This window comes from Solanum dulcamara, chromosome 2, assembly GCF_947179165.1.
Source record: "Solanum dulcamara chromosome 2, daSolDulc1.2, whole genome shotgun sequence".
In the NCBI taxonomy this organism is placed as follows: domain Eukaryota; kingdom Viridiplantae; phylum Streptophyta; class Magnoliopsida; order Solanales; family Solanaceae; genus Solanum; species Solanum dulcamara.
Window position 1 is genome coordinate 79,093,545 of NC_077238.1, and position 25,689 is coordinate 79,119,233.

Below are 25,689 nucleotides of genomic sequence, written 5' to 3' on the forward strand. Positions count from 1 at the left end.
CAAATAATTAATTAAATCATCTGTCAAAAAATAAAACATGTCAATTACTCTAAAATGAATGAACTACTATTTTCTATTTTAATACAACATATTTATTTAATATAATAAATCAAATAAATAATATAAAATAATATCAACATAACTAATATCATACATTATATTCTAACCATCATCATCATAATTCAACTTGTCAATGGACTTTCTAGGGAGAAAAAAGAAGAAGAAGGTTGAATGCACATTGGAAAGCATATATGTGGAGTTTTTGGTCGAAAATATTCTTAAATTATACCTCAAATTTAAATTACATTTTTAAAATATATTTTTTAACAGAAAACATCCTTCAAATATTTAAAAATTAACAATTTTCATCCTTTAATTAAATATTATCAGGAAATTAAAAAATTCTACGAAAATATGTGCAATTCGTGTGGATTTATTTTTTTCTACATAAGATTAAAAATAGGGAGCTTGACAGCACAAATATTATTACATTTCTATTTGACAACAAATTAACATATGAACCACTGCCTTTTTGCACAACCGTTAAAAAATGAAAGTTATTTTCTCCGTTCTCAATTTATATAAGTTATCAAACTAACTTATATCAATTGAAACGGAAGAAGTATAAATTATAAGTGAAATATTAAAAAATTAAATTTACATTAATTTTATTTTTATTTTTATTAAAAAATAGAAAAAACTATTTTTTTTTTATAGATCTTCCACTTAAAATAAAACAAAGCTCAAAATTAAAAACAAAAAAAGGAAAAAACTTTATTCAGAACCAAGAAAGGAAAATCTGTGATGTACTTATAAATGAAAAACAACTCACCGACAAATATTGCGGTAAAGTAATAAATATTCATTCATTTTCAATCAAAAATTTTAGATTTGAATTTCAATAAATACAAATTCGTATTTGTTAGGAAGCTCTTACCGATATAGGTCTTTTTAGTGTAATTGAAGAAAGCACAGAGTTGCACAGGAACCCAAAAAACCTAGGCACCCCTTACCCACCACAGTACCAACTGAATATATCGTGTTAAGGTTAGTACAACTAGGAAAAAAAAAAAAAGAAGAAGCTTTTGCTTCATAGTATCTTTTTCTGCTTCCACAAAACTCAGAACCAAACAAAAAAATAAAAAATAAAATTCACTGAGGTTCAAATTTCCTAGAAAATGAAATGGGTTGTTGTTTTTCTCCCTCTTTATTATTTCAATGTAGCTGAAGAGAGCTGGGTTTTTTTGCCTCCAAGAAGACTACTTTTTTGGCTGTTTCTGATATTAAAAACAATATATATATATATATATATATATATATATATATATATATATATTCACTTTGTTTAATTTATTTATCACAAATAATATTACAAAATAAAAAAATTTAGCAATGAGTAAAATTTCATAGTTTAAAAATATTTTTTAAAATTTTTAATCCCATTTAGATAATTAGTGGTATATTATAAAAAGATTTAAGATATAATATACAAATATAACTTTTAATTTAACATCAAATAACATTTATGCTTTTCAAATTTGAATGTTCATCAGTAGACACTTTAACTTATATAAAATTGAACAAATAAATGCATGCATCATATTTGGCGTCCAACGTGAAGTCATAAGTGTATTATGTCACGTAGAATTAATGTGTCTATTTGTTCAATTTTATACAAATTAAAATGCATACTTATGCACACCCAAGTTAGATGAAATATATATATATATATATATATATCAGTTAAAGTCAAATTAAAAAACATATTTATATATTATGTCAAAATTTAATTAGCCAAAAGCTTTTTATCAACTAATTAACTCAAAATTATGGATACATTTCATTACTAATGTTTTCTTGTAATGAAAGTTCAAGATTTTTTTTTTTTTTTTGATTTTAAAGTAAAATGATATAGAATATATTCAAATATTTTTTAATTTTTTAAATATTAAATATATCATATAAAAAATTAAAATTAAAAAATTATAAAAAATGAAAAGAGACACTCCTCTTCAAATACAGACCAAAAAAGAAAAATAAGAAAATCAATTTAAGCCAAGAGAGTATTTTCTTTAAAATTATAAAAGGGAGAGAGAAATAGTTTTAGAGAGAGAAAAACAGTAGATTAGATAACTTCTGGTGAATTTTTCTTCCTTGGTTAGTGAGAATTTTAGGTGAAAAAAGTGAAGAAAGAAGAAAAAAAAATATGTCTAACCCATGGTGGACTGGAAATATAGCAATGAATCCAATGGTTTCATCAAGGAGTAACCCAGAAGAAGAAGAAAAAATCGGATCAAACCGACTCCACTCTGGAAGAGAGCAAGAGTTTATGAATACGACAATTGAACCTATCATCACCACTACCATCACGACCACCAATAGTAGCGAAAACCCAAACGAAATGAGTCATGAAGGAGATGAGAATATACAGAGTTCGAAAGGTCTTTTCTCCTCTGGACCGTCCAGTTCGAATAGAGCTGGACGGCGTAGACCCAGAGGAAGACCTATGGGCTCAAAAAACAAGCCCAAACCACCAATAGTGATAACTAAGGAAACCCCAAATTCCCTTAAGAGTCACGTTTTGGAAATTAAAACCGGAAGCGACATAATCGAAAGCATAGCCGCTTTCGCGAATCGCTGCGGCCGTGGCGTATCTGTTTTGAGCGGCAGTGGCATAGTAACGAACGTTACGTTGCGCCAGCCGGCCGCGGTAACCGCGGCCGGAGGCGTAATCACGCTTCATGGGAGGTTCGAGATTTTATCACTTTCCGGCGCGTTTTTACCCGCACCGAATTCCCCAGTTGGATCTCCAACTGGGTTAACAGTGTACTTGGCAGGAAGCCAAGGACAAGTTGTTGGAGGAAATGTTGTAGGTGAATTAATTGCATCAGGACCCGTTATGGTTATTGCTGCATCTTTTACAAATGCAACATTTGAAAGGTTACCATTAGTGGAGAATGATGGAGAAGAAGAAGAGAATAATGTAAATGAAGGGATGCAAATGCAATTACCTACAACTTCAGGGGTTGGTAATGTAAATTCTGATAGTTTGCAAGTTGATGATCCATCTCCTACTACTTCTATGTCTATGTACAATTTACCCACTAATGTTTTGCCTAATGACCAAATGCACCATGAAGTTTTTTGGGCTCATCCTCCTCCTCCTCCTTCAAGGCCTACTCCATATAATTAGTTAGTTGAAACTTTTAGTAGATTATTACAATGCTGTTAACTTTTTGTGACCCTATTTGTATCTCTTGTGAATCTTTTCCTTTTAATTAGGTTTTAGGTTATGTTTGTAACTTTGTATCCCTAGAAGTTTTATCAATTTGGTTTGTTCTCTAAGCTACTCTCTTTTTTGTAGAAATTGTTGAATTTTCCTTGATGTAGGTAAGACAATCTTGTCTAGACATGGGAGAACAATCAGATACATTTATCTTGTGTGATTCAGGTATCATTTACCGCCTTGATTTATAATTCTTTTTTTAATAAATGTAGATGGATATAGAATTTAAATTTGATGGTTCAATCTTTAGGTAATTGTATAAGTTCAGAATTTAATATTGGTTGAAATCCTAGTAATTTTTCTCTTATTTAAGTTTGTTAGTCCTAGTTGAACCCATATGTAGTCTAGTCCTTAGTACAACAACAATATACCTAGTAGAGTTTCATTAGTGCGGTTAGATGTATGCAAAACTCATTCTTAGTTTTGCATACTCGATTCGAACAGTCTTGTTCCTAGTGAACCTTCTATTTTGGTTGACTAATTATATCTTGTTAGAATTATATCTTTAATAGCTAGCCATCTAGGTAGAATTATAAATTCAACACCTACTTATATAGGTTGAAAACTTGGTACTGAGGTGTTAGTTTTAGCCTTTGTTGATGTTGCTGAAATTCTTGCCCTACTTCAACTAAATTTGAAATTTTTTTCAATCATTTTGTATAACATTCATTCAAATTTGAGTTGCATAGAGCTCATTTAGAAAGGAAACACTCCTACCTACTAGAAATTTATCTACTCTTAGGGCTCGAATTGAAGTTTTTGAATTAAAATGAAAGTGCAACCTACTCGATTTTCTTTCATTTTTTTAGGGTTCGAGACTTCTGATTAATGATGCGTAAATCTCTATTCATCCCACAAACGCTCCTACCTGCTAGAAATTCATCTATTCTTAGGGCTCGAATTGAAGTTTCTGAATTAAAATGAAAGTGCTACCTACTCGAATTCTTTTTCATTTTTTTAGTCTTCGAATCGAAGACTTTTAATTAATGATGGATTACTATCTTTTTGTTCCACATTTTAATGTGATTAATCATTGTAGCATTTATTCTGCCACTTCATTTGTAGTATTGATTTAAGGCTGGGGACTAGTCATGGTTGTTCTTCACAAAGTGTTGTGGTAATTTGTTATATTTAGGTAATACTGTTTTTTTCCTCAAATGGTGAGGGTGGGGGTGTATGTTTTTTCAATCGAGCTCGTCGCACATAATTTGTCACATAATTTTTCTAGTGAGATGTACCTTTTTGTATGATTTCTGAGGCTATTACATTAAAGCGAGCTTTATCTTGTACTTACCCGGAAAAACAACAAAACCTAGCTCATTTACTTTTGATCTGGTTAAGGGAAAAATATGTTTTGTGTCTGACTATTAATTGGTAGTACTAATGTCTTGCTACATCGGAAGGAAGAAAATGTTTGATTTGTGTGTCAATTAAATTGGCTTTATCTGTCAATCTGTATATGGGACGTTGGGAGGTTCTAGTGCTAATGTCAGTAATCTCATTCAATGCGACCAATTGTTCCTTAGGGCTGTTATATACTCTCTATCCGTCTTTCCGTGCGATGAGCTTAATCCAAAAAAATACAGATAAATAATATCAATAATTTCCTACTCAACCAACTTGAACATCATCCGATTAATGATTTTTCTGAGGGGTGTAAGATTAATAAATGTGGCGTTTCACTATTTATTTGACCTACGCCACTAAATTACAATTGTCATAAATCTTGTTGACCCTTAATTTGTCCTCTTTATGGGACATGGAATTGACTTTTTAAAAAAATAATAATGGCATAGTCAATATTGCCAACTACTACTTGAGGGTTAAAGAGGAAAATTAAAGTAAAAAACAATCTTGTTTTTTCATAGATAAAACTTTGGTCTAGTGTGAAAATATGAGTTAAAAGAGAAAGTCAAACATTCTTATTTTTTTGTTAATTTAAAATAATTACCTAAATATTTTTATTATATTTGCTAATTTTCTTGATAGTTTAAAATAATTACATATTATCTTATCAATTAATAATTTCATACTAGGTTTTAAATCAGATATACTTAGATAAATGTATTTTATTACATGATATAGTGAAATAAGGAAAGAAGCGAGTAAGGGAAGGAGAGAGGCTAGCGAAATAGTATATATATCCTAAATAAATGCAAATTATAGTAGGTATTTGGGATATCAGAGAGATATATTTTGAAATACAGATACATAGGAAGAGACGCGATCGAGAGAGTCGGATATATGCGAATCCACTTGGATAGAGTGTATCTGGAACAAAATGCATTTAATTTTGATATCATGTATTTAAAATACATGTATCTGAACGTGCGAGATACATGTATTCAAAGTCCAAATTCTGATAAGATTCGTAATATATATATATTTATGTTTCATTATTGAGAAGGTTTTGAAAAATATTCTAAAAAAAAATTAAGTCTTTAAAATAAGAAAAGTGATTTTCCTGATTAAAGCAAGAAAAACAAGTTTCAAGAAAGAGGGAAAAACGGGTCTTTGAATAATGGACAAGGAAAGCCACTGAAAGAGCCAAGAGAGGAACTAAAGTACTAAACATGTACACACATGCACAAAGGAAAAAAAAATAGAAGCTCAACTGATTAAATTAAAAATAATCGATATATATATAAATTCATGTATAGTATGTGTATAATTGTGTATAATGAGTAAATTTGCCAGTTATTCATGTAAAGATCCCAAAAAAATAAGAAGACAGACTCGTTCGAATAAAAAAAAACTTCAGATATTGCTTCAAAATAAGATCCTTGCAAAATACATACATGCAACTATATAAGGGTGAAAGAGATTGGATAGGACACATAGCAGTCAAAAATATCCTTTGTTATATTTTTGGCTCAAAATTGACGTCGCCACAACTTTTTTGGCCAAATCAAAACTGCCTCATTTCTAACAGTTCAAGCGCAAAATTGCCTCATTTAGTAAAGGTACCTTCGAGCTATTTGGCTAATTGGAGGGTGTTTTTTAGCCAAAAATATAACAACGAGGACATTTTTTAGCCAAAAGTTAACAAAAGATAAAATTAATCTATTGAAAATAGTTCACAAGTACAAAAGACGAACATTATAAAAAAGAATAGATTGGATTTAGGTAATTTAAAGCAAACTTTACCTAAATCCCATAATGGAAAAGTTTAATTACTATACATCCCTCATTGTATCAAAATTACCCGATATCTCCTTTTTTTCAACTTTTCTGATACATTAGATTTGTATCTGATACATCAATTATCCAATCAGTAATTAATGAAGATCATCTATTTATGGATAGTATCTTAATATAAGGAATGATTGGTTCTTCAAATCAATTAGTGATCTAATTAATGAGATTAATTTGGTTAAAAAAAGAACGGTTGTGCAGTTGAAGATTTAAGCCAAAAAAAAAACAGAGCATAAATTCAAACCAACTTCGTTTCCATTTTTTTTTCAGTTTGGGTTATGTATCTGATAGATCAGTTATGTATATGATACATCAATTGTAAAAAAAAAAACAATTGTTATGTCCATGAAGATTCAAGCCAAAAAACATAGCGTCGTCTCGAATGGAAAAAACAGAGCATCAATTCATACTGAAGTTGATTTCAATTATTTTTCAACTTTTGCTGATACATAAGTTATGTATCTGATACATAACTTTAGCTATAGAATAGTTAATGCACATCAGCTATTTATGGATAAAAGATTGGCTCTTTATATCAATTACTGATCTATTAAAGAAGGCGACAGTTATGTAGATGAATTTTGAAGCCAAAAGTCAGAGCATCGACTACAAGGAAAACAACAGAGCATCAATTCAAAGCAAACTTCGAGTTTCATCAATTAATCGATATGAATATTCCGATACTACTGAGACATTCTGGAGTTTGGCAATCCGATATTACTTATGAACAATACAAAAGTGATGGAATCGTTGTCGGTGACAATGTATCTTACTCGAATTTAAAAGCAGCAATCGCTGCTGAATTGAGTGTGGATGAATCAGAGAAAGAAATTGAAATTCGATACATAGTTGAAGGTAACTCGTCGCCAATATATATTCGTAATGATATGGGTGTTAATCTTTACATAGAGTTGAAGAAGAAAGAGCCTGGTTTCGTGAATTATCCCCTGTGCATATCAAGCTTTGATATAAAAAGATGTGAGATAAAATCATTCGACAGTACATCTGGAGCAATCGTTTGTGCCGAATCAAATGTGAATGAGTCCCACAATTTTGGTTTAGAAGAATCTGGTAAAGTTGCAAGTTGTTATATAGCAGAATTGGAGTTGACGAACTACATAGATGATACAAATGGTGCGGAAGTGAAGGAGAATCAATTCTATAAGGATAAAGCAACTCTAGTTGATGTAATGGCCAAATACAAAATCAATAATGAATTTAATTTCAAGGTTAAAAGATCCGACAGTAAAAGGTATGCGCATAATCTGCATTTGGAAATTTTGATGTTGGATAGTATCCAACAGTATGTATCAGATACATATTACTGTGTGTATCTGATACATTCTTAAAATAAAATAATTTTTCATGTCATGATACATCAAAACTCCATTTCTGCATTTGGAAATTTTGATGTTGGATAGTATCCAACAGTATGTATCAGATACATATTACTGTGTGTATCTGATACATTCTTAAAATAAAATAATTTTTCATGTCATGATACATCAAAACTCCATTTCTGCATTTGGAAATTTTGATGTTGGATAGTATCCAACAGTATGTATCAGATACATATTACTGTGTGTATCTCATACATTCTTAAAATAAAATAAATTTTCCTGTCATGATACATCAAAACTCCATTCCTGTAACTCAGTTAAAAAATGATAATAATGCTGTCAGTATGTATCAGATTCATAATACTCTATGTATCAGATGTTTTTTTTTAACAATACATACAAAGAAACATGTATCAAGTACATTGGTTGACACACTTCCTATCAGTATGTCACTGTATTTGTTGATATTATAAATGAAAAAATATTGATATGATACATGTCATTTTTTTAATACAAATGCAGTTATGTGTTAGTATGCCTTTCAGAAGGATGTTGTTGGAGAATGAAAGCTTCATGTTGGAAAAAATCGGATATATTCAAAGTTAGATATTTCAATGGTGAACATTCATTTGCACTGAGAGATAGGATTTTCAACAAAGTTCATGCTACAAAGGCTTTTGTTAGTGCATTCACAGCCCTTAAATTGGTTAATCATAAGAGAATTGTCACCCCTAATGATATACGAGAGGATATTAAATCAGCGTATGGAATTGATATTATCTATCAACAGGCATGGCGTTCAAAAGAGCATGCTTTGCAGATGTTAAGGGGAAAACCTGCTGATGGATATAGACAGCTGTCTGTATACATACATATTCTAAAAACCGTATATCCAAATTCGTACATAAGTATGCACAAGTCATCAACTGATGAATTCATGTATTTGTTCATAGCGTTAAGGCCATTGATGAGGGGGTTTCAGTTTTTTCGACCAGTAGTTGTTGTTGACGGTGCACATCTTGATGGACCTTATAAAGGGACGTTTGTATCAGCTAGCACACTTGATGGGGCAGGTATTGCTTTCTTATATTGTTTCTTATTGAATAACAGTGTGTCATCTCATTTTTCACGTTTGTTGTGATTCTGATGAATTCTAATAACTATTGTATCGCTATTATTGATTTATTAGGTTGCATATTGCCGTTGGCGTATGGTATTGTTGATACGGAAAATGATTCATCATGGACGTGGATTTTTCAGAATTTCAAGAATGCATTTGGAGAGAGGGACAATATGTGTGTTGTATCAGATAGGAACGAAAGCATAATCAAGAGTGTAAGCATGGTATTTCCCAATGTTCCTCATTTTGCATGCATATGGCATATATGGAAAAATGTGTGTACTAAATACAGAAGGAGCAAAGCTGTACTAAGTGATATCTTCTATTCAATGGCCAAGGCATACCGAAAAGATGAAGTCGATAAATTAATGGCCAAAGTTGAAAGAATCGATCAACGGGTGGCACAATATTTAAAAAATGCAGGATACGAAAAGTGGTCAAGGGTTCATGCCACTGTCAACAGGGGTAGAATGATGACTTCTAACATCGCAGAATGTATCAATGGATGTCTTGTTGAAGCACGAGAGCTGCCTATAATTGACTTTTTGGAGCAAACGAGAATGTTTTTTGGTTCTTGGATTTTGCAAAAATAGAGAAATAGCATCTTATACAAAACATACTTTGGGTAGAAAATTCGAAGATATCCTAGTTTCAAACACGATCAAGTGTTCGAGAATGAAGGTACACGATACATACTTTCTGACACATATATACTGATACATCAGTTCTGGTACATGATAGATACTTTCTGATACATATATATTGATACATCAGTTCTGATACATCATTTTTGTAATTGAATCATACTTTATGATACATATATGTGATATTTATTTCTTGGTGGCTGATGATTCATCAGTTATGTATAACATGTGCTAATTAAATAATGAAACTTCAATTATGATACATAAGTTCTACATTTGATACATAAGTTCTGATACATATATGTAAAGATTATTTTCCTTCAGGCTGATGATTAATCAGTTATGTATAAATTGTTCTAAATATATACTGATACATCAGTGTAGATACATTATTTGTGTAGATGATACATAAGTACTATTAGATATATGTGAAGTTTATTTATATCAGTTTGTTGCTTCGTCATTCAAGTATAGCCTGTGCTCATTATACACTGATATATCAATTCGGATACATCAAATGTGTAGTTGATACATAAGTACCGACACATATAAACATAACATGTTTAAAATACATACTGATACATCAGTTCTGATACATCATTTCTGTATTTGATACGTACTTTCTGATACATATATGTGAAATTTATTTCTTGCTGGCTGTTGATTCATCTGATATGTATATCCTGTGATAATTATTACCCTTTTACTTCAGTTCTGATACATAGTTGTGTATGTGAGGAAGCAGTACTGATACATAAATTTGAAATATAATTCCTGCAGGTTGTTGCTTCATCAGAGTATCTTTATTCTGTTTACGAATTAGGTATAAGATACATTGTGTGTCTAGAGAGAAAAACATGCACTTGTGGTAGATTTCAACTAGACGAGATACCATGTCCACATGCAATTGCAGTGTTGAAGAGCAAGAACATTACTGACCTGCACCCATATTGTTCTGATTACTACAAACCAGAGGCGTTGGCAAATACTTATGAATTACCAATGGTTCCAATGCCAGATAAGAAAGACTGGACTGCTCCGAAGGAAATTTTGGAAGAAATTGTCTTGCCGCCAATATACAAAAGGATGCCAGGAAGACCAAAGAAAGGGAGAAAAAAGTTCGCTAATGAGAAAATAACAAGTAGCACAAATTCTTGTGGACGTTGTGGCCACGAAGGCCACAACAGAAAGACTTGTAATTTCATTCCTAAATAGATATGATGTTTGTGGTATCTCGGTATACATTCTAATTGAATCATAAAATAACATCTATTATTATATTTTATATTTGAGTTTGACACGTGACATAAATATAAAAATCTTTTTTCAGTTGATATGTATCAAGATTAGAACATTATATTGCTACAATTTTTTTTAAAATAAAATACAGGACGTCCATCGGTTCGCCTTGACTTGGATTAATGAAATCTCACATGGTTTATTTTTTGGATCGTTATTTTCCCAAACATAAACATTCTTGTCTTTTCGACAACCATAATTACACAAGAGTTGTTGGTGATACATAAGATCCTATTTGATATAGGTTGTAGATTATCATATGCAGTAAATCTTGATAAATGAGAATCTGATACATAAGCAAGATGTATCATATACGTTAAATCTTGAGACATAGAATTCTTATGCAAAAAATTAATGTATCAGAATAATTAAATATTGAGAAATGAGAATCTGATACATGTGCATGATGTATCATAATAAAATAAAACTTATCTCATGTATCAGAATTCACAAAATGTGACACTTATGAATATTATACTCGATACAAGTTTGATACAGTAGAATATAAAAACATAAACTTTGATTTTATATTTGATTTTGACACCAGAGAAAAACATAGTAAATCTGGTGTATGGAAATATTAAAACATATTAAATCTGATACAATCATTAAATCTTGAGAAATGAGAATCTGATACATGTGCATGATGAATATTATACTTATAAAAAAAACTTGATTCATGTATCAGAATTCAAAAAATGTGACACTTATGAATATTATACTCGATACAAGTTTGATACAGTAGAGTATAAAACATAAACTTTGATTTTATATTCCATTTTGACACCAGAGAAAAACATAGTAAATCTGAGGTATGGAAATATTAAAACATACTAAATCTGATACATTACAGTTTATGTATCAGACACATTGGAAGAATCAGAATCACCTAAAATGTTTACTATCAAAAAAAAATTATTGGACATCAATCAGTTCTCCTTGGTTTGGAGATATGTCTCTCCTAGGTTTTTTTGGATCGTCGTTATCGCTAACATAACCATCAATGGCCTTCTGACAACCATATCTCCATAAGAGTGCGGCATATCTTGAATGGAAGAATTCAACATTTAGTCCGGTATTTGAAATAGAAATTCCATCACTAAGATATTCAGCAAACATGGCCAGGAAAACTCCACAATCCCTGCAAATAAAGGAATACAGGAATTTAAAAAAAAGTAAAATTGACATATGAATGATTTAGGTATACATAGCCGATGTTAATACTCACAAGCTGCCACTTCCCTGTTGCGCAATTCCTTCAACATACTCAACTGCAAATGGGTGATGTGGTTCAAGCATGTTACCGGTTGATTTGTCCTTGTATGAATCAAGAGACGACCAATCAGTACGTTCGTTGTTGTCAAAGAAACCACTGTCTTGCAGGTATGTTGGTAGCATTGCTGCTATCTTTTGGATCTCTTGGGAAAGATTGCTACTTCTTCGTCTAGGCGATGAATCATACACACGTATCAACCTCTCTTTCAACACAACTACCGCAAGAACCCAATGAAAATCCCTGTCGCAGTTTACTGGAATGTATACCTCATCTACCAAATGCCAGGGCAAACCGGCTGGTATTGAGAAACCTCTTATTATGTTCTTCACGGATCTCTCTTGATGAGCTGTAACAGTGGCCCTTGCCATATCTTCTTGTGTAGAAATGTTAGGTGGAAGGTGATAGTAGCGTGTGTGTGCATATTCGATGTAATTTTTGAAAATGCAGTTTGTCATTGTGTATCGATACTGATTGCTCAACTGCATCTTCGATTTCTTCCGAAGGTAGTAAAATATTACATCGATGTGCTGCACATTTTAAGAAAGTATTAGTTATATAACAACTAGCATCATGTATCAGATTATGAATGTATCAGATACATTTATCTATCTATGTATCAGATACATTAATATGTATGTATCAGGTAGTTAGTATGAGTTGTATCATATTATTTATGATGAAATTTTTACCTCATCGTTCCAGCATCTGTCCGGATGTGACATTAGGTAGAACCAGTTCTTATCTTTAGGAAATGCCACAACAAAGTCCATTTTTTCAAAGCCGAATGAAGAGCACTTAGATCTGTAATGATCCTCCTTCGAATTCCTGAATGGAAACTTGTAGTTTAATAACATAACAAATATAATACACGACTTGTATGGGTATAAGTTGAATATGTCATACTTACTTGTTGCCATGTGATTTTAGAAATCCTTTATCTATCCATTGAGAGTAGTCTGTGACAAGCTCGGAAGGGGGTTGATAGCATATACCAAAACCTTCAAAAGGGTGTGTCTGATGCATAACATCTGACAAATTTTCCTTTCCCTTTTCACTCGACCTAAAGTTTGAAAGATACGGCGACTGTAAGATCTTCGAAGGAATCCTGCTTCTTCGAGATGGTGTCTTCGCATCGTCAGACAATACATTAGCTTTTGATGGAAGAGTGGTTGGTAGCTGGATATCGCGTAATAGACATTCATCCTGAACTTGCTCATGACTAACAACTGTCAATGGCATGGCTGGTAATGAAAGTCCGTATATTAGAGCATCTATCACATCCAGAGTTTCGGTCGAAAATGGTGCTGAAGTATTGGATTCTGATGTGCTTGGTTTGATTTTTTCTTTTTCAATCTCCTCGACTTGCTCTTCTACTTTGTCAGATTTATCATCGGCTACTCTTCCATCTTTCTTTCCAGTGTTCTACACGTAATGTATAACGTCATTAAAAAAATTAATAATGTTGACTTTATCTCAGTAAAGAATCTGATACATTACCTGTAATGTATCAGAATCAGCAATAAGCTTATCAGTATCTGCTCTTTGTGGTTCCATTTGGTGTGCTGATACATCCTTCAATTGTGGTGTAAAATTTAATGTTTTCGGTTCATACAAATGTTAAAAAAATAATTACTAAATAAAAAACTGTGGATATAATACATTATCTTAAAAAACCAATTACTTCATAAAAAATGTGCAGATATCATACATCATCTACTACAATGCTATGTTGTGATATATCATCCACCTTTTGTATCTTGATGGATGGTTCATCTTCCTGGAAACATAATAACATTTACTTATGATATATATGTACTAAATGTCTAGATATATATATATATTTAAAGAGGTTGAGCTTATACAAAATATATATATAGAATCAAATTGTTCATCAATTTGTTTCTGATACATTACCTTTAATGTATCAGAATAAACTTGCTGATCAAATAATTCAGAAACATCTGCTGAAATGCTTTGTTCCGATATGTTGTCCACCTGATTTATCATGGTGGATGGTTCAGGTCCCTGAAAACATAATAACATTTACATTTGATACATGACAATGAAAAGTATCCAGAAGTTTAAAAGCATAAATATCAAATATTACATGATGTATGTACCTTAATATCTTCCTGGACATTAGATTTGTCATTTTTTTGGGGTGGATCAGATTTATTTGCAAAATTGTTCACCTCCAATCCAGTAGGTGCTTCTTGTTGTTCAACCACATGGAATGATTGATCAAAATCATTTTTTTTAACTTGAGATGATGTGTCAGTCATTCGGTTCGCCATATTGTCGATGGCTTTCAAAAGATCAATGTGATTTGAATCCATTTTGTTCTCCAAACGCTTGAACTTCCGGTCAACCTTGATACATGTATATGAAAAATCAGATTGTATCACCTAATTAAAAGTATATTGTACGTGATACATCTTAAAGTAATAACTTACGTATCTATTTAGAGACTTCTTTATGGATTTCTTCAATGCTTTGAATTACATATGAATAATTTGATCCGAATGACCGGAAGATTCACCTCCTACAGCTGACTTCGCCCCTGGTACATTGTTAGGAGAAACAGGCTTTTCTGATTCCTTTGGTGACTTTGCCCCCGGTTCATTGTCAGGAGAAACAAGATTTTCTGATTCATTTGGTGGTATGAAATCCTTGTGCATGTTGGCTGTTTCTACTTGAATTGGCTTTTTAGCAGGGGAAGTCTTCATTCTCTTGGAAGGAGGTGGAGAAGATGTCTCAGCGACATCCCTGGATCTCTTTAAAAATTCAGTGGGTGGTGTTGTTGAAAAGTCCTCAAATCCAGTGACTTCATGAGGTTTTCTGAAATTGACCTTGACAGCCGATGTTGAATCTTCAGGTTTCTGTTGGCTGTCATGAACGACAATAGATTCCATTTCATATTGAGATTGGACAATGTTGGAGCATGGATACTGCAAAAAAATTGAATAATTGATACATGTTAATGCTGATACATAAACATGATGTATCAGAAACATTAATCCTTCATACATGCTAAACTGATAGAAAAACAACATTATCTGATAGATACATGCAGATGTATCATGAGATGTAATTCTTGATACATTATAATTTGATACATAAGATAGAGTTTTAATGAGCTGTAAATACTGATAAATGAGTTTTCATGAGATGTAAATACCTTTCTGATACATACAATTATATGTATCAGAAAGGTTATATAAAGTATATGTATAAGATACATTATATCTTGATACATTTATATCCTGATACATAAATATATGAGCTGATACATCTACTTTATGAATCAAATTATATTGTATCAAGGTCATGGATATATAATGTATCTTAGATTTTATGTATAATGAATCAGTGCATAAACGAATAATATTCAAAGCATGTACCTCACTGAAGATGGTAGACATGAAGGTCTCAAATTTTGGTTTCACGGCGACAACACGCCAGTTAAGAATTCTGGGAATTTTATTACCCACTCTTACAGCAATTTCAGAGGAAACTTGAGATGCACATTTATATATCCAAACATTCAGAGCGTATGGCATGCCGCCTAGACGATACATTTGTTTGGCATTTGGAAACTCCTAACGCATTCCTTTTATCAATTTTGAATATGCTAATTTCCCCCATGGATATTGCTCATAACTACCAACTTCTACCATCTTGAAATCATCAACTGATATAGGTGCATCACCTAGTTGAGAAAAAACAAAAGTATGAATAAAATAAAGAATGGCCATCTGAACGCGAGTTGCCAATAGGCGAAAGCGAGTTGCACTAAACATTTTAAACGGAAATTTGACTACTATTTTTGGAGTTGGATTGTGGGGAGAGGGGCCAATGAAAATAACTTCCATTGTTGTGAATTTATTTTAGATTTTTCAGAATATTATTCTTACGAAGCAAATAGCATTTCCTATTGATTTGTCCCCTGGACTGGACCTATTCTGATTCTGAATTATCCAGGGACTGATCAGGACTGGACTGAACTGTCCTACCCTACCTACGGGTTAAGACTGTTTTCTCGTTGTTCTATCTAAGATCTTCCCTATACAAATAAGGTGACTTCACTGGAGAAGAAAGAGGAGTCTTCAAGGTTGACCTCTCGAGCTGGGACATCATCCACAACGTCATCATCCTTTAGGAAGTTTATCGAAATCATTCCAACTTCTGATTAAATACTCCAGTTAGACACTTTTGATAATTTATTTTTATTTTTAAAAAAAATTACACATATTTTCTTTCATTTATTGGATAGTTAAATTAGCCATATATGGCATCTTATTTAATTATATGCATCATATCAGGGGTTTACACCTTATTAAGGTAAATAACTATCTTACAGACAAAGGATAACATACAAAAAGATAATAATCAAAATTTGAACCAAATGGGTGTTAGAATTCTCTGATGAATCATATGATTATAACAAAGATTTAGTTATATACCTTGGAAGAAAGTGCAATTGTGTTTTTCCCATCGTCAATCGTTTCTGTTCAATTTTATGTATTATTGATTTTCAATTTTAAAATATACTAAATCAATAATAAATTAATACAAAATATTTTTTTATTGGTTTTCGATTTATGAGTTTTGATTTTTAACGGTTTGGTTTTCAGTTTAATCAAAAAAAATGCTCATAAAATAATTATATGACTTCTCCAACAATTTGGCGCGATAAAACAATAATATAACTTTACAGAATCCTCATAATATAGAAACAATAGTGACTAAGAGCCCGTTTGGATGGGCTTTAAGTTGGTCAAAAACAACTTAAAGCCTTTTTTTAGTTTTTGGACGTATTTGCCTAATGCTAACTTTAAGCCATAAAGTTCTTAAAGTCAGTCAAAAATGAAAAGTTAGGATTCTTAACTTTTTTTTCTAAGTGCTTAAAGTCATTTTCTTTGACCATGGAAATTACTTTTATATCCCTTATATTTTAACTAAATTCTCAAACTACCCTTTTTATTCTTTTAACCCTAAAATTCACATCATTTTCCTCATTTAAGAACTTTTATCCAAACACTCAACTGCTTATTTATAAAAATAACTTTCAGCACTTCAAAGTTCTAAAAGCACTTCATACATAAAAGTTACTTTTTTTAAGCCCATCCAAACGGGCTCTAATATGAAAAAAACTCTACAAGTGAAACATAAATAAAAAAACTAGGACAATAATGTGAATTGAAGGCTAAATGACAAAGGTAGTAATCAATAAAGTATTTATATTAATATTTAATATTTATTTAGGGATAAAGAAGTAAATTACTATTGTTTTAATGAGTTATCGATTTACTCAATAACCCAATATTAAAAATCAATATCGAATCAATAACCCGATTTTTTTTAATAAAACCAGTAAAAATCCATTAACCCAATAACCCAAGAGCAATAGCCCAATAATATTTTTTTTGATTCGATTTTTGCACACCCTATTTAACACGCCAAATAAGAATTAGTATAATAAAAATCTACAAACCTATAGTTTTAAGTAATTAATTGTTACCAACAAGGATTGTGGTGGTGGTAAGTACTTCCTCAACCTTAATCAAGAGGTTTCGGGTTCGAATCCTCTTAGGTACGGAGTCTTCTTTGTTAGAGAGCGTTTTACCCCTAATATGGAATTTTTCGACGCAAATTCAAATTTAATTGGGCTCTAATGTGGATACCGTACCGAACACCGGTTGAAAAAAAAGGTAATTAATTGTTTAATAGAGTACTTTAATTCAGCTTCCTCTCATTATTTCAATTATTTTTTTATGGATAAAGATACATAACTAATTTATGAGGGACCAGATAATAAATTAATGGGTAAAGGTAGTGAATAAGTCAAAGAAATTCACACATCAATATTAAATGGCGGTATAACCTGGGAGACTTCTATACTTGATTTTATTTATCAGTTGAACCCTCTTATTTATTACTTTGTCAATTAAATTCTTAAAATCATCATAACACAATATTTTAAATCTCTCTGACCATTGACCAAGCTTATATGACATTAATTTTGTTGAGTTGAAAATATGCATGATTACACACGTTTAAAAGCGAGTTAGAACAATATTTTACTTTAAAAATTCAATTAAACAATTTTTTTTTAAAAAAAATCTTCTTCATCCTCTCTCACCCACCCACCCAACTACACCTTTCTTCTTCTCCACCAGCCCTCTTTCCTCCGCCCCTCACCCTAGCCCCCAACTTTCTTCTTTCTTCAGCACTTTCTTTTTTTAATCATCGAATTTACCCACCACATCCACTCTTCTCCTCCTCTTCTTCTTTTTCATTCCATTCTTATTTTTTGATACAAATCATTCACCTCTAATCTCTTTTTTCTGCCCCTACCCCCACCCTTGTCCCTTCTGAAATTTTTATTTTTTAGGTTTTAAAAATATTGAGGTCACTATTTTGTTCGTTGGTTTTAAAGAGAAGATATGGATAATGTGAATGTGATTATGAGTATTGAAAGTTATAAAACTACATTGATAAGTTTGAAAAGGCTTGAAAAATAACAAATGGGTCTTGCTAATTTGTAAAATTAATTAAAAAAAATTGATTGGAGTTCCTTGGGTTGAACTTGTAGTTAAATTTACAAGTTAAATCGAATTTTTTAAAATTTATTGTGTATGAATTTGATGCTCAATTTGTTATCAAATATGAAGAAGATGGCTATTTGAAATTTTTCAGAAATTACAAAATTGATATTTTTTTATTTTTTTAACACCTAATTTCTTATACGGCATTAAGAAATGACATGAAATTTCACGTGTAATCGAGTTTATTACACGCGCACTGACCAGAGGAGAAAATGACTTAAAATATTGTGTTCTGATGTGTTTAAGGGTTTAATTGGCAAAATGAGAAGTAGGAGGGTTCAACTGATAAACGAAGCCAAGTACAGGGGTTGCCAAATCATTTCGCCATACTAAATTACAAAAATCTCAAAGAACATCTTTGCACCTCAATGAAACTAAGGATATTTCATTGATTCCGAATCAATATAAACGTTTTTGATATACCAAAAAAGGATGTGATGCAATGAATGAAACTGCTTTTTTTTAAATTAAAGATCTAATCCAGAGTATAAAAAAATCCTTAGTAAAGAGCGAAACTTCTCGAATGGACTTACCTGACATGAATCTGAATTAATCGAACTTTAATATATGTATCAGACACAGAGTGATAAACCAAACCAAAAAAAAGTTTTTGATATTATATATCTATTGCTCTCATTTTATGTTTTACACATTTACTATTTATAATGTTTTGTGTTAATTCACACGAAAGATCAAACGACTGAATCCAAAATATAATTGACTAAAATTTACCAGGCCTACTATTTAGTACTTTCAATTAATTGTTTAATAAATTACTTTATAGTTAGGCATCCTCCCATCATATCAATTTATTTTCTTATGGATAACGATATATAGCTTATTTATGACGAGGCAGATGATAAATTAATGGGTAAAGCTAGCGTATAAAGTCAATGAAACTCATAAATTAATACTAATACACTTATTAGTTTTACAAAAATATTTAAATATATAAAAATAATGTATAATCTTTTTTTAATAATAATAAATTTAGTATGATTTCACAAGATAAAAATATTTTAACATTAATTATAAAAAAATTAAAAATAATAATTTTAAACTTATATCATATGAACGCTAAAATCAAATAAACCCCTTACACTCCGAACTCCACCTCTTCCTTCCCAAGTCAAGCCAAAACCCCTTTGTCAGCAGTGGAGAAGTTAAAAATTGTCACGTTAATAATATTCCTTGTGCAAATAGGGTTATGCTAATTGGCACAATAATTTAATAATAATATACTAATAAACAAATTAAACACAATATTTTATATGTTTATCCTATGTTTGTTTTATAAAGAAAGCTATTCATCACTACTTCAAGTTAGTTAGAAGTCTATAGGAGTTGAAAAGAATATTGATTTTTTTTTATTGACGTGACTTCAATGCAAGAAAAAAATTATATTTCAATTTGTAACAGGAGAGTGGTTAACCAACTAATTAGTCCTGACCAGGGCATTAAGGTTGCAAATTAAACTCGTTGACATTTTACAAAGGAATTGATTTCTTACCAACTTTGGGTACAGTATAATGGTTATAACTCATTCAAACTTTTTGACCAAGAATATTATAAAGTATAATCTACTAGTTACTAATTAATATTTCAGTGTATATTCAACAAATATTAGGCATAATACATATTAAATAAATATATACGTTCTAGGTGGCATTTTATATCACAATTTATGTCCTACGTGTATTATGCCACATAAAACTTATGTGTGTACTTGTTTAACTTTATACACGTTTAAATGTCTACTTGTGCACACTCAAAATTAAAATATATAAATATAAAATAAAATTAAATAAAATAACATATTTATATATTATACCTAAATATTAAAAACAAATATAAATAAAACTATTAGATTCAATTGACTAGGAAACTGACACTTTAGAGTTGTAGTGCGCGGTAGTTGTAAGTCTACATTTAATTACCGGATGATTGAATCCTCCACCGTTCGCTCTCTATCCTTAATCAAAGGTAGCATTCGAGTTTTGAATATGATCAAAAAAATTGTTGATAGCATAGCTTTAGAAATAAGTTCTGCAATAAGTGAATTTGAATTTGTCGAGCTCTCTTGCAATAGGTGAATTCGAATTAGTCGAGCTTTTATGTGGGTACGAGCAGTGACGAAGCCACCTTGTGGCGATTTTTTTATCCGAACCTCCTTCGACAGAAAATTATAGCATTTATACATAGTTAAAATAATTTTTATGTATATAAAATAGATATCGACCCTTTTCGACTAATTTATATGTCTACTTATTCAGATTTTGAATCTTTTAATTTAAAATCCTGACTCTGACACTAAATACGAGACACTAAACCAGTTGTCACGGGGGTGATTTTTCTTTTCCTTCACAAGATCACAACCCGCGCGGCAGTCAACTTCGCAAGCTAACTTCAGCCAACCAACACACGTTTGACACAAGATTATATCAAACACAAAGGAAGCACACTACAGCGGAAATACACAACAACAACACAAGCATGTACAGGCAAACTGCCCAACTTCTATATATAACTCTCCACAGTTTATACAAAAGAATCACCTCAAGGAGTTTGGAAGGCTAAGGAGCTTTTCTCACAAAACTCTTGCTAACCTTTGCCCATCCAAACTCCCTCTATATATATACAAAGCAGCCAGCAGCTTTAGCCAACTAGGGGGGGTGCTGGCCATGTGCCAGCACCTTACAAAGGGGTACAAGGGAAATACTAAACAATCTGCACGCCTGTCAGAGCCCATGTTGCGCCCATGCCAGCCCATGTGCTCTGCCTGCACGCCTGTCTGCAAGTCTGTCAGGTGTCTGTCTGCTGCACGCGCCCGCGCGCATCCGCAGCCCACGCTCCTGCCTCTGCCTTGCCTTGCCTTGTCTTGCCTTGCCTTGCCTTGCCTTTGCCTCAGCTTTTGGCCTTGGCCCGCCCATGCCAACACGCATGTCGGCCAACGCCAACCCCACTGCTTGCGCACACGCCCGCCTGGTGCCATGTGCCTTCATTGCCACTGACTTTGCCAAGCCTTGCCAACACTCAAGGCCCTTGGCCTTTGCTTGCCTGCCATGCCATAGGCATGTCTGCCGCGCATTGCTTTTCTGCCAACATCGGCCAGCTGACAAGGGGCAATGCACAAGCTCCTTAGCCTTCCAAACTCCTTGAGGTGATTCTTTTGTATAAACTGTGGAGAGTTATATATAGAAGTTGGGCAGTTTGCCTGTACATGCTTGTGTTGTTGTTGTGTATTTCCGCTGTAGTGTGTTTCCTTTGTGTTTGATATAATCTTGTGTCAAACGTTTGTTGGTTGGCTGAAGTTAGCTTGCGAAGTTGACTGCCGCGCGGGTTGTGATCTTGTGAAGGAAAAGAAAAATCACCCCCGTGACAAAAAATTCAAAAAAGTAAATAATCCAAAATCCAAAACATAAAAACCACGTTTGAATTTAACTCACCACAACCTCAAAACCCCACTCTTTCTTCTTTCCTTTGTAATCACACAGACAAATCACATGTGTCAAATCAGTGGCAACTTTCCAAAAAGAATGTCTAGATTCAGCTATAAATCATCACCCCACACAGTTCTTGTACTCAAATACCAAATTTTAATCTAGCTATGCCATGGCCAAACAAATTAAGCCAACCCTTTTCTTGATACTCTTTATTTTGCTGTCAAGAACAGTTTTTTCTGATGAATTTCTTTATAATGACTTTAAAGGGGTTGAAGCTAGTAATCTAAGTTTAAATGGGGTTGCTCAGATTGTAAAGAATGGTGCTTTAAAGCTTACAGATGAGACATCCAGAGTTGTTGGTCATGCTTTTTACAAAAATCCAATAAGATTCAAGAATTCCCAATCTGGTAAAGTTTCTTCCTTTTCTACTGCTTTTGCTTTCGGGATTGTTCCAGAATATGCTAAATTAGGGGGGCATGGTTTTGCTTTCACAATCTCAAGGACTAAAGAGATGAAAGGGGTTTTTCCTAGTCAGTATTTAGGTCTTTTAAATTCAGGTGATGTCGGGAATTTTTCCAACCATGTATTTGCTGTTGAATTTGATACTGTTCAAGATTTTGAATTTGGTGATATAAGTGATAATCATGTTGGTATTGATATGAATGATTTGAAGTCCAATGCTTCAGTCAATGCTAGCTACTTTTCTGAAGGAAATTCCACTAAGCAAAAACTTTATCTTCAGAGTGGAAAGACAATTCAGGCTTGGATTGACTATGATTCCACTAGAAATTTATTGAATGTTACACTCTCCCTTTCTTCAACAAAACCAACTTCTTCAATTTTGTCTTTCCCAGTGGACCTTTCTCCAATTCTTGAGGAATTCATGTATGTTGGATTTTCTGCTTCAACTGGTTTGCTTGCTAGCTCACATTATATAATTGGTTGGAGTTTCAAGATGAATGGGAAAGCTCAATCTTTGGATCTTGATTCATTGCCTTTTCTTCCTAGGCCTAAGAAGAACCAAACAATCTTAATTGTAGCTACCTCTTTATCAGCTTTCGTATTTCTTGCATTTGGACTCATTTTAGCCTTGTATGTCATTTGGAAAATCAAGAACATAGATGTGATTGAACCTTGGGAACTTGAAATAGGTCCACATAGGTTTTCTTACAAGGAGCTAAAGAAGGCTACAAGGGGTTTTAGAGATAAGGAGTTGCTTGGGTTTGGTGGATTTGGTCGAGTTTATAAAGGAACACTGCCTAAGACCAATACCGTTGTTGCTGTTAAGCGAATAAATCATGAAGCAAAACAGGGTCTTCAAGAATTTGTTTCTGAAATCGCCACAATTGGTCGCCTTAGACATAGAAATTTGGTTCAGCTCATAGGATGGTGTCGGCGAAGAGGTGACTTGTTACTTGTTTATGACCTTATGCCAAATGGAAGCTTAGACAAATACATTTATGATGAACCAAGAATTATTTTAACTTGGGATCAGAGATTCAAGATTATTAAAGGTGTTGCTTCTGGTCTGTTGTATTTACATGAAGAATGGGAACAAACTGTGATCCATAGAGATATTAAAGCAGGGAATGTGTTGTTAGATTCAGATATGAATGGACGACTTGGAGATTTCGGGCTTGCCAAGTTATATGAGCATGGAGCAAATCCTAGCACAACAAGAGTAGTCGGCACGTTGGGTTACTTAGCTCCAGAATTAACCAAGACCGGAAAGCCTACAACAAGTTCAGATGTTTTTGCCTTTGGTGCATTGCTGCTAGAAGTTGCTTGTGGGAGGAGGCCAATTGAGGCAAAGGCATTGCCTGAGGAGTTAATCATAGTAGATTGGGTTTTGGATAAATGGAAGGAAGGTGCCATTCTTGAAGTGGTTGACCCGAGATTAAATGGCAAGTATGATAAGATGGAGGCCGTAATGGTGCTTAAATTAGGACTAATCTGTTCAAATAATACACCATCTAAGAGACCTAGCATGAGGTTAGTGGTGAGATACTTGGAAGGGGAGATGTTGCTCCCAGAGACGCTGAATGAATATGATGGAAAGAAGGATGGCACTAGTGGTATGGAGTTAGAGGACTTAATAGATTCCTATCCATCTTCGTCTTATTTTGAGAAAGTAAGCACATGGTCATCAGCTTATGATGGTGAAGGAGATATTGATATTGAAGCTAATTCAGTAACACCGTTAACGGATTCTGGCAGAGAGGACAACAGGTAGCCATGCAAAATGGAGGGACCATTCTACCTGCCCTCCCAAACTCCCTCCATATTTTAGTACTTCTTTTTATGGTTTGATTTTCGACTTACATGTAAATTATGGCTTTTGAAAAGAAAATGATATATAAACCATTCTCTGGTTTTGAGAATATTGGTGCTAGTAGGATGTGAATATATTTTGGCAGTCAATCACTTTTGAATCTTGTTGAAGCTTTGTCCATTTCAATAGAATTTTGACTTCATTTGGTTCCTTCCCTTTTTTTCTGTTCTTGTTCTCAATAAGTAATTTTTTATGGCATACTTCTACAGCAGTCATGGTAACTTAATATCAATCATAACCAAAATATTAAACTAGGCATAATACATAAACAAACACTCAAACAACACTCCAACTTCGAGAGTGCACATCTAGACACCTCAACTTAATCTCAACTGACAACTAAACACTCCAACTCGTCCCTATTGTGTTTAGTGGACACTCAACAACAACAACAACAACAATAACCCAGTGAAATTCCACAACGTGGAGTCTGGGGAGGGTAAAGTGTATGCAAACCTTACTCCTACGAAGGTAGGACGGTTGTTTTCGAGAGACCCTCGGCTCAATAGAAGCATAAAAAGAGGTCAGATAAGCAAAGAAGTACAAGAAGTTCAAAGTGTTATGTGAAAGCAAATAAAGCAAAGCAAATAACGAAAGCGTAATAGATAAAATAGAGTAATCAAAGTACAGAGAGTAGTAGATAGTAACAGAAATCAGCGCACAAGAAATTATAATACGCTAATGCGCCTACTAATAAGGAAGAATAACGGAACTTTGTACTAGCCTTCTACCCTAATATGGGTCCTCCACACCCTCCTATCTAAGGTCATGTCCTCGGTAAGCTGTAACTGCGTCATGTCCTGTCTAATCACCTCTCCCCAATATTTCTTCGTCCTACCCCTACCTCTTCTGAAACCATCCATGGCCAACCTCTCACACCTCCGCACTGGGGCATCTGTGTCTCTCCTCTTCACATGCCCAAACCATCTCAGTTGCACTTCCCGCATCTTGTCTTCCACCAAGGCTACTCCTGCCTTGTCCCGAATAGCCTCATTTCTAATCTTGTCGCTCTTGGTATGCCCACACATCCATCTCAACATTCTCATTTCGGCTACTTTAAGTTGGAGGGCATAAATATGAAATGAGGTCAAGTTTAAAGACATATTTATGTATTATGCCCAAAAAAAGCCAATATATGCGATTAAT

At 32.8% G+C, this 25,689-nt stretch overlaps 3 protein-coding genes and 1 pseudogene across 3 annotated transcripts; 3 read left to right on the forward strand and 1 right to left on the reverse strand.

The window, feature by feature from the left end:
• The first annotated feature begins 2,075 nt into the window (after positions 1–2,075).
• Positions 2,076–3,446, forward strand: LOC129877916 (AT-hook motif nuclear-localized protein 15-like). The gene has a single exon (XM_055953429.1). It carries the CDS (start codon positions 2,207–2,209, stop codon positions 3,191–3,193), a length of 987 nt encoding a protein of 328 aa, XP_055809404.1. The 5' UTR covers positions 2,076–2,206; the 3' UTR covers positions 3,194–3,446.
• A 5,375-nt stretch (positions 3,447–8,821) lies between these two features.
• Positions 8,822–10,822, forward strand: LOC129877932 (uncharacterized; annotated as a pseudogene).
• A 977-nt stretch (positions 10,823–11,799) lies between these two features.
• On the reverse strand, positions 11,800–13,399 carry LOC129873490 (uncharacterized). The gene is made up of 4 exons (XM_055948598.1): positions 13,068–13,399; positions 12,850–12,985; positions 12,113–12,654; positions 11,800–12,025 (listed from the first exon to the last, which is right to left on the reverse strand). The coding sequence occupies exons 1-4, from the start codon at positions 13,397–13,399 to the stop codon at positions 11,800–11,802; spliced, it is 1,236 nt and encodes a 411-aa protein (XP_055804573.1).
• Positions 13,400–22,180: 8,781 nt separating this feature from the next.
• LOC129880912 (L-type lectin-domain containing receptor kinase S.4) lies at positions 22,181–24,592 on the forward strand. Its single transcript, XM_055955161.1, has one exon. The coding sequence runs from the start codon at positions 22,381–22,383 to the stop codon at positions 24,442–24,444; it is 2,064 nt and encodes a 687-aa protein (XP_055811136.1). The 5' UTR covers positions 22,181–22,380; the 3' UTR covers positions 24,445–24,592.
• Positions 24,593–25,689: the final 1,097 nt, after the last annotated feature.